The 10,425-nt window shown below is 44.2% G+C and overlaps 1 protein-coding gene across 1 annotated transcript; it reads right to left on the reverse strand.

The window, feature by feature from the left end:
- Positions 1–2,779: 2,779 nt before the first annotated feature.
- On the reverse strand, positions 2,780–3,634 carry CH25H (cholesterol 25-hydroxylase; the record flags this gene model as incomplete). Its single annotated transcript, XM_081330119.1, has 1 exon — positions 2,780–3,634. The coding sequence occupies one exon, from the start codon at positions 3,632–3,634 to the stop codon at positions 2,780–2,782; it is 855 nt and encodes a 284-aa protein (XP_081186245.1).
- Between the last annotated feature and the right edge of the window lie 6,791 nt (positions 3,635–10,425).

Raw genomic sequence — 10,425 nt, forward strand, 5'->3', positions numbered from 1 at the left:
GAAATATTTGAAGTAAAACAAAAAAGGGTCTAAATTTCTGATCCCTTTTAAGCTTCTGATCCCTCACTTCCCCAAGTACAACTCCTAGCATCACTAATGGCTAGGAGTGCACACCAATGGCCATCTTGAAAGCCCACGTGTGTCAATTATACTGATTCATGTGAAACGGCTTAATGACATGCAAAGCTGGCCAAACATATCTAAACTTCCCTAAACCTGAGTTTCTTAGTTTTACAGATGTTATAACAATGTCATAGTATGTATGTTGGAGTTGTACCTTGTTTAGAAAGTTAGGAGCCCCCTCCCTTTGTCTAGACTTCCTAGACAAAGCAATATGTTCTATTCTAATTGCAACAGATCCCTAAATTCATAGGCAGATACTGTACATTGCCCATCTTCTCTAGCCGCATCTTTCAAACTGGAAATTTTAGAAATTAAGAAATTCTGGAAAAAATGTGTATTCTGCAGCTCAACCCAATATGGCAGGAATGGGCAATGTAAGGACATGCATGCAGACCTCACCCCATTTTGTAGTCACTAAAACCTTCTTAAAGCACAGCATGAATTTTGACAAATTTGCCATTTTCTGATGGCATATTTTTTTTGTGGGTTTCTCAACCCACCCTAAGTTCTCTAGCACAACAGAAATATATACCACACCATTCCCCATGCCCTTTCAGCCCTCTAAAGTTAAAAGATCTCTATATGTACATGTGTGTATAAGTGTTTGCTAACCTTGCTGTAGACCAGGGGTTCCCAATTGGGGATGCGAGACGATATTCCAGGGTGTGCGAAGTTTAGTAGTTTCAAAATTATAGTGTATATGTATAATTTGTTGCCGTTATTTCAAACTTTTGTAAGGGGTGCGAGAATATATCAGAAGCATTCTAGGGGTGCGGGGTATAGAAAAGGTTGGGAACAGCAGCTCTAGACAATAACCATCTATAAGCGGGGACAGAATATAAGAAAAACCTACAATTCAATGGCTGTAGCAGGTTCTTTTCTAAACTCAAACCAAGACATAAATCAGAACCCCCAAACTGCAATATTGTTCTCTGTTCTACAAACCACTATATGGAAAAAAAAATCCGGAATCTTGTTTTTTTAAAAAATGTAGCACAATGTAAATTTAAATTACATTTTTTACCTTCTAGTGTGTGTTTGTGTAAAATGAAATTAGTCACTTCTGAAGATTGTGACACAGGGAAATTCCCAGTATTTTCTCATGTTCTGTTAATGTAGGACTTGTTTTTCTACAATAGTGTGTATTTTTAACAAGTAGTGCATAACCACGGTATATACACCGATCTTGGAATTTAAATTTAAATTAACAGGGAAATGCCAACACTGTCTTGCAAAACTTTGGGATGGTTGTACAGTATGTACAGATAGTCCTTGAGTTACGACCACAACTCAGCCCAAAATTTATAGTTGCTCAATGAAACATTTGTAAAGTGAGGTTTGCTCCACAGTTATTATAAGTGAATCATCAGAATTGTTAAGTTAGTAGCATGGATGTTAAGTGAATCCTGCTTCCCTATTGACCTTGCTTGTCAAAAGCTCGCAAAAAGGGATCACAAAGACTCCAGGACATCTGCAACCGTCATAACTATGAATCAGTTGACAAGCATCTGAATTTTGATCACATGACCATCTATGGGGGATGCTGTAATGGTCATAAGTGTGAAAAATGGTCATAAGTCATTTTTTTCAATACCATTGTAATTTCAGACGGTCACTAAATGAACTGTTGTAATTCAAGGACTACCTACTACTAGTGGTAATGCATCATTATGTAAGCACAGCTACTTAGAAGGAAGTATTTAGGACTCTGATCCTTCATCTAACCCCCTCTCAGAAAACACTACTTATATTTTGCCATAGAAATAATATTTGGTACTGCTGTGTAGTATTTTTGTAATGCATTATGTCTAAAATAAAAGAGAGGGGAACCAGCTCTTTATGCAGAATAAGGTGATAAAAATTCTAGAGTGATAGACTGTCAGAAGCAGCAGGGGGAATAGTCTAATTCTTGCTCCTGTTTTCCTGAGCAGAAAAAAAAATGCAAATAGAAACCCAAAATACAAAATCTCAACTCATTCCATCTCCAGTATGGTAGTTCTTTAGCTGCAAAAAGTTGTGGTTTTTTTTCATAAATGCACACGCACGCACACACATACACAATATCATATTCTTAGCCAATTAATAGATTGATCACACACATTAATCTATTTTAGTATTTCCAAAAAAGTGCATAGACAACAAATAATATCAAATTTTGATTTATTTCATCAATATAAAAATAATATAAATAACTTAAATTTCACAGGACAGGTTAATTTAATTTAATTTAATTTAATATTTGCATTTATATACCGCCCTTTCCCTGAGGACTCAGGGCGGTTGCAAATGAGTAGAAATGTTTACAACAGGAAGCCTTTTCTCCTCAATGTGGAGATGAGAGAAATTCCATAGGAATTATATACGTAATATATAATTATATAAATATATATCTTCAAGCCAGCAAACTTATATATTAGACATTCATTTGTAACAGCTTTATAGAAGACCAGATATCCCCACACAAAAAAAACATACTGTTTTATCTCTTTCACATAGTTTGTGTCATTGGAATCAAATCCCAAACCATAAATATTAACATGTTATAAATATATTTGCATAAATACGTTCAGTGCAAAACTCCTCAGTTTGTTTTTTCACACCAGAGCTTCCAAACATCAACTCTGGCAAAGGATAAGGTAAAAGATGGGGATAAAAATTAATCTTCATTGACCTTCATGTCGCTTTGCGTCAGAGCATGGCTAAGAGTTCCAAATAGCCAGTCCCAATGTTTAAAGTAAGGTGCATAGTTGAACTTGAACTTCTGGTGGTGGAGATCATGGTGTGGAGCTCCTCCATACAGGCCAAAAGGCACCAGTCTGTGGGTTGACCATGGCAGGTCATAGCCAGAATGATCTTCTACTGACAACCAGATGTTGGCCGTGAAGAAAGCCATTTCCGTCAACGGATGACACCCCAACAGCATCGGACCAATTACGGCAAAGAAACCCAGCCAGAGCAGCTCCCAAACGCTGGCAAACTGGGTGGCCAGAGCAAAGGTAGAGACGTGTTTGTGGTGGATCTTGTGGAAAGTTTTGTACAGCCAGGGCACTTTGTGGTGGAGCAAATGCCACAAAAAGGACAAGAAGTCGAACAACAGCAGGCAAGCTGCTATCTGCAGGAGAAGCGCGGGCACCTCGGGAGCGATGCTCGGCAAGCTCACTGGCCTCCAGTACCAATGCGCAACAGTCACGGGAAAGATACACACGATGTGCTGATAGATGCTCTGAGCCAGGCAAAGCACCACCATCTGCGGTGTAGGCGAGCTGTGCGGTTGGATTTTATACTTCCTCAAGAGGGCGATCCAAGGGCTTAAAAAATCCAGGGCGATAAAAGGCAAGCAGAAAGCTGTATAGATTGCAAAGTTGAACAGCACCGGGAAGAAGGGAGACTTGATCAAATCCTCCTGCCTCCGGACAAAGTTCCAGAGAGGCTGTAGAGCCAGCACGTTTGGCAAGTCATGCGGCTCGTCACAAAAAAGCAGCGTGCTTCCGTTGTGTATGCTGATTTCCATTGCAGCTGCAGCCGTCGCGGGTGCTGTTTGTGTACTGGAGCTGTTCCTACGCCTGAAGTCTTTTTTATGTAGTTCCGTGGATGACGTAACGAAAACAAAAAAAGCTTCCCTCAAGTAATCAGTTCAGTTCCTTTTCCTCTTGAAGCAAAAGTATCGGGAGAGGGCGGGGGTGAGGAAATTCCCTTCTCTCCTTCCAAGCGTTTATCCTTAGATGAGCTGTCCTTTGCCGTGCCTCTTTCTTTTGGTTACAACAGATTGGATTTAGGAGCTGAAAAGTAGGCTGAGGAGGAAGCCTATGAGAGGGCATAGGAATGGCACTGAAAAGAATTACATTAACGGCATTTAGTCAGAACAGAAACGATGAGGAGAGTAAAGATCACCATCTTTACTTCCCTTCAGTTACTTTCCTTTTTCTTCTTTAAAGAACACCATCCGAATGTGTGTGCTTTGTTTTCTGAGGTGTTAAAGGGCTGAGAAGCCGAGACGTTTAAAACAAAAAGTGTAGCCTTCTGGAAGCAGAGCCGAAACCAATTTTATAGGCACTTTTCAGCTGTCAATTCAATCATTGTTGGGGTTTGATGAGTGCCACCCATGGAGATTGTGCTGTAATTCTCATCTTGTAACGTGTCATTTCAGATGTTTCAAATAGGTGACATGGGGAGAAAAAAAAATCACTCGAAATTTCTAACAGATTAGATAGGATGCCACCTTCAAGACTCCAGCCTCTGTTTTTGCTATTTTACTAAAATGAATAAGAGTATTACAGGCTAACATCAGCGAGATAGATTCTGATCTCATATCTCAGGTGGCTTTCAAGGTTCATTAATTAAGCTTGGTTGTCACAATATGAGTTATGCGTGATTTGGCAATCGGTATGTGCTCACACTGGAGCCTCTATCTTGTCATCAGATCACTCTGAGGCGTGCTTGAAGTCAGGCTAAGGCTAACAAAGATTTTCCATTCCCTAGCAGGAGAAGACCTCCCAGGTTCACATGTTAGGTCACATATAGAAAGAGCCTGCAAGACTGGCCCCTTCCTTGAGAGAGAATGGCCATTTTGGCTGGGGCTGCAATGGGACTGGACACCTCACTGATACGATTTCATGTGATTTGTTATTGTTTGGGCCTGAGGATATTGATCTCCTAGGAGGATAAGTTGGAAACTGTCCCCATCAATCATTATTTGATTGCAGTACTTCTGTACTTCTTCCCACATCTTTTCATTTTTTAGTTTCATACATAGGAACATTCAAACATGGCAAAACTTTTTAAAATCCATGATGTAGTTTCCAACTCTGAAAGTCAAAAGCAAAGCCTGGTTTGAGGTTGGTTTTCGGTGGTGGTGGTGGTACAGGCACTCTGCTTTTTCCTAATCTAAAAAAGCCAAACCAGTTATTATCTTGAAAGTAACCCACATTACTTTCCATGAGGACAGCAACAGACCTTGTGGCTGAGGCACAGTGAAAAGTAGATTGTAGTGAAGTTCTTCTCAACCGTTGAGTCCTTGGGACTCATCACAATGAGACATTAGGACAACTTATTCTGGAAAACAGAATAAGAACAGAAGAGAATAGTGAACACCCTCAACTCACTCTGAACACCAGAGCTGAAGCTTTCCTGGTCATATAGAAAGAGAAGGTGCAATTATTATCACTTCAGGCAGTCTTCATGCCACAGTGCCTTCAGTCTGAGAATGAAGAAATCCTTAGGGTTCACATTGTTCTCTCTCTAAAAGATGTGCTGAGGATCAGCCATACATAATTTCAGCAAAATGCCATTTTTATTTTCAGTGGGGAAATAATATTCATTTAACGTCCCTAATATTGTTTTAATACTGAGCCATGTTAATATCTGTCTGTCTAACACAGGGGTTTTCAAACTTGGCCCTTTTTATGACTTGTAGACTTCAACTCCGAGAATTCCTCAGCCAGGCATGCTGGCTGAGGAATTCTGGGAGCTGAAGTCCACAAGTCATAAAAGGGCCAAGTTTGAAGACACCCCCCCAGGTCTAACAGAATAACAGAATTATTATTCTGTCTCTTTATCTATCAATCTCTGAGTGGGTGTTATTAATCTTGGTTGATTATCAATTATCTATTCTGGAACATTAAGCATTTTGCACTTAATATAATCTGTGAACTCATATCCAGTTCATTAAAGATTACATGCATGCATATATGTGGGAGAGAGGGTGGGTTTTGAAACTGTAAGATCAGAGGAAAATGGTACACAAAAGGGACAAGCAGTAATAATGATTAACATGTCCAACGTGACTTGAGGAGGCACGCGATTTTGTTCAAGTCACAGGAAATAATTGAATATCCTGATGAGACACAGTTACATTGGTTTTGCAATCTATCTTTCAAATCCTTCACATTAGATCTCTTACTAGGTTGCACCACTACAAGAACATCCATAAGCCCTGCTTCCTTGAGCTGGCCGGCAACCCTCTTGTGGGCCACTTGAGAAGGGATGGACCAATTCTGGAAGCAACCAACATTTCACCCCATTCCTAATCTTCATGTTACCATGTCAGCTTTATGGGACAGAGGAAGAAGGCAAAATAATCGCCCTCAAGAAGCAGGAAAGTGCTCTTCTCTTTGGCCTGGAGAAGACAGGATAACAAAGGACAAGAGTAGAGTGACTTACCCTGGGATAGGAGGAAGACTCTTAGTAGCATATGAATATTAATTGCATGTTATATATTTTATATTTATGGCAGGGTATTTTTCCTCTTCCCTTCATTATATGTTGGAAAGAAGGGAGGGAGGAAAAGGGAAAGGGAAGGGAAAGGAAAGGAAAGGAAAGGAAAGGAAAGGAAAGGAAAGGAAAGGAAAGGAAAGGAAAGGAAAGGAAAGGAAAGGAAAGAAGGAAAGGAAAGGAAAGGAAAGGAAAGGAAAGGAAAGGAAAGGAAAGGAAAGGAAAGGAAAGGAAAGGAAAGGAAAGGAAAGGAATATAAGAGAGCCAGAATGGTGTGTTGGTTAAGGCAACAGGCTGCAAACCAGGTAACAATGAATTCTAGTCCTGCCTGCCTTAGGCATGAAGCCAACTGGGTGACCAGCCATAAGAAGCAGGCAATGGCAAACACTTCTTGCAATGAACAAACTCATTAACAAACTTCAGGGACCTGTCTAGGCAATTGCCAGGAGTCAACACCAACTTAAAGGATCATTATCATCAAGTATATAAAGAACTATCCCAACAAATGCACTTAAAACATTTTCTCTATCCAGAAATGTTAACGTTCTTTGAAAAACGAAAGGTACAATAAATAAACATCAGCAATATCAAATATCACTTTGCCCACTGATTTTAAAGATGTGACTTCCAATTTCAGCCTCTCCATATTTTTCCCCACTTATCAATGATTCAAGGACATAAATTATGACAAAATCTGTTGCCATATACCACAGGTACAGGTATATGTAAAAAGGTAGGTAAATTACTAGGTGCAGGAAATCACATTGCATCATTCATGTCGTGGAGGAAAAAAAATAGCTATTTGCTCCATCTACTGGCTACAGTACAGATGCAAGACTTTTAATTCTTGCCACTGGAATTCAACAATTATAGATATGGAAAGGACGATCAAGTCCACACACTTTTGCTTAGTGCAGACATCCCAATTAAAACTGTTCCTTGACTGATGAATTGTCCAGTCTTGTCCAATGACAAACTAAAGTTATTTCCTTACAGCTGAATCTGTATTTGTAATGTATTCCACACAAGAATGACAGCTGTCAAAGGCCGCTCCACGTGGCCGCACTGACAGCTGTCAAAGGAAAGCCGCACATGCGCGGTAACATCCCTGAGCTGTCAAGAGGCCGCTCCACATGGCTGCACTGACAGCTGTCAAAAAGCCGCGCATGCGCAGTAGCAGCCGCGAGCTGTCAAAGCGGCAGCAGCCGCGAGCTGTCAAAGTTGCGCATGCGCAGACACCTCAGCCACTGACAGCCGCTAGCTGTCAAAACGCCGGCTAGGTTTACCCGGGCCCCCAGCTGATAGGGCAGCCAGCTGACAGGATTCCCCAGCCCAGAGGCGCATGCGCTATCACTGGGGAAATGTCAAAAGCTGCCAGATGATTATTGGGTGCGGCCCCCTCGGCGGGAAAACACCAGTTCCTGATTTGCTAACCTGTTTGACAGTTGCTTATATAAAGGCTGTTTGTACCGTTCTGCCCCGCCCGGGCTGAGTTAATAAACCTTTGAGCTGAAGCCGTCGTCTCACTCGTCATTGCCTGAGCTAATCCACCTGGCGACGAAGGTGGGATTGTGGTACTACTAGCTGAAGTCACGGCCTAGAGGGGAAGCCGTCCCAGTCAAATCGCTGAAGTCACGAGCTAAGTCACTGGCTGGGGCAGGCTAACTTTCTTAGTGCCACAGTACCGCTGACCCAACATGGCAAATCTCGGGCATGTGAGAGAATTCGACGTTCGCCACCCTGAAGGCTGGGAGTTGCATTGGGGCCAAGTCGAGGGGTACCTCGTCATGAATAAAATCACCGAGGACCGCCACAAGGCCGCCGCGCTCCTATGCCTCAGTGGACCGGCAGTATATGACATCGCCGTGGGACTCTGCAGCCCGGTCGCCACGGTGCCCTACGCTGAGCTTACAGATCGCCTCAGCAAACACTTTATGCCCAGGCGGTCAGAGCTGTATTGGTGACTCCATTTCGCTTGCCGTCGACAGCAACCGGGGGAACCTTCCACTGCCTTCATCGCTGGGGTCCGGCACGCCGCTCGGAAATGCCATTTCCCGGACCTGGAGGACCGCATACGGGATCAAGTCATCGCTGGCCTCCAGAACAAGCGCCTGCAGAGGAAACTTGTGGCAAGACCCACAATGGACCTCGCAGAGCTCACGCTAGAGATAATGGCATATGAGGACAGCCACCGAGAAGACCCCCCGGCGTTCAGCGACAACCCCGTCACCTTGGTCCATCAAGCTCGGGAAGTTGACCAAGGACCTCCGGAGCCCGGCTCCGGAGTAGACGCAATCCTTTCCCGATTCAATCGGATGGTTGCCGGGCGAGACGGAAACCACGGACAGTACAGACCAGCGGCCCCCAGCACGAATAAACCTCTGACCAGCAACAGGGCCAAATGTGCAAGTTGCGGTGGGGCCCACGCTAGAGCCACCTTTCGTTTTAGGAACGCGAAGTGCCACGGGTGTGGGAAGACCGGCCACATCCACTCTGCATGCCGCAGTCAAAACTGGGAGACCCTCCACGAGCTTGATGAGATCCCTGCAGGTAGGACCAAGTTCCCCCACCCTCCCCAGGGGTCTGTAGGGTCCGTATTTTCCCAAGCCAAACCCACTGCCACACACCTCATCCGTGCAAAGGTCAAGGCCTGGGTCAAAATTCAGGGAGTCCCCTGCGAGATGGAGGTCGACTCAGGGTCCTCCGTCTCCATCCTATCATGGGACACACTCCAAAAAATAGCAACTGAAACCAAACGCCGCATTCCCTTGAAACCTTCCAAGGTCCTGCTGGCGGATTTCCAGGGCGCTCCCATAGAATTAAAGGGACAGGCCAGCCTAAAGGTCGAATTCAAAAAATTCAAAGGGAATCTTTTAGCCCAAATAACCGAACACCCCCGGACCAGCCTTATCGGACTGGACTGGTTTGAGGCATTAGGCATTCGCCTTGAAGGGACGAACCGCATCCAACCTCAGTCATTAGAAAACATTTGCAAAAATTTTGCAGATGTATTCGACGGTTCACTAGGCAAATACAACGGCCCGCCCATTGACCTCAAGCTCAAACCTGAGTTGGGGCCAATCAGGATCAAAGCTAGAAGAGTCCCCTTTGCGTTGAAGCAAAAAATAGACAAAGAGTTAGATCGCTTAGTCGCCCTAGGAGTCCTGGAGCCCACCGACAGCAGAACATGGGAGACCCCCATAGTGATGCCTGTCAAACCAAACGGGGACGTCAGGATCTGCGCAGATTACAAAGCCACCCTCAACCACGCACTGAACCCCCACGCGTACCCCGTCCCCTCTGTTAGGGACGTCCTATCTGAAATTGGCTCCGGCTCCGTCTTCGCAAAATTAGATCTAGCACATGCCTTTCTGCAACTCCCTGTCACCAGAGAGACTGCGGATGCCCAAACTATAGTCACACATCGTGGGGCGTTCAGAGTGAACCGCCTCCAATTTGGCATATCCGTGGCACCTGGAATTTTCCAGGAAGTCATGGAACGCACCTTAAAAGGCATTCCCGGAGTATGCCCATACTTCGATGACGTGCTCATCGCGGGCGACTCCGAACACATGCTAGCAGCCAGGCTGCACAAAGTCCTCAGTAGATTCCGGGCAGCCGGATTAAAGCTAAAACTGGAAAAATGTTCTATCAGGGTCCCCTCCACTGAATTCCTCGGGTACAGGATAGACTGCAAAGGCATTCACCCCACCAATTCAAAAATCCAAGCCATCAAGGCTGCCCCAGCACCCAAGAATAAAACAGAGCTCCAAGCATTCCTGGGGCTCCTAAATTTTTACCACGCTTTCCTACCCGGCAAAGCGACAATAGCAGAGCCCCTCCATAGATTGCTGGACAAAGGAGCGCCCTGGCAATGGACCGCCACCCATAACAACAGTTTTATAAAACTAAAACAACTACTGTCTAGCAATACTACCATTTCGCACTACAATGAAACCAAGCCCCTATGCATCGCTTGCAGTGCCTCCCCTTATGGAATTGGAGCAGTCCTAAGCCATACATTAACCGATGGCACGCAAGCCCCAGTAGCGTATTACTCTAGGACCCTCTCGAGGGCCGAACACAACTACG

Source organism: Vipera berus (genome assembly GCF_964194415.1).
Source record: "Vipera berus genome assembly, chromosome: 5".
In the NCBI taxonomy this organism is placed as follows: Eukaryota; Metazoa; Chordata; class Lepidosauria; order Squamata; family Viperidae; genus Vipera; species Vipera berus.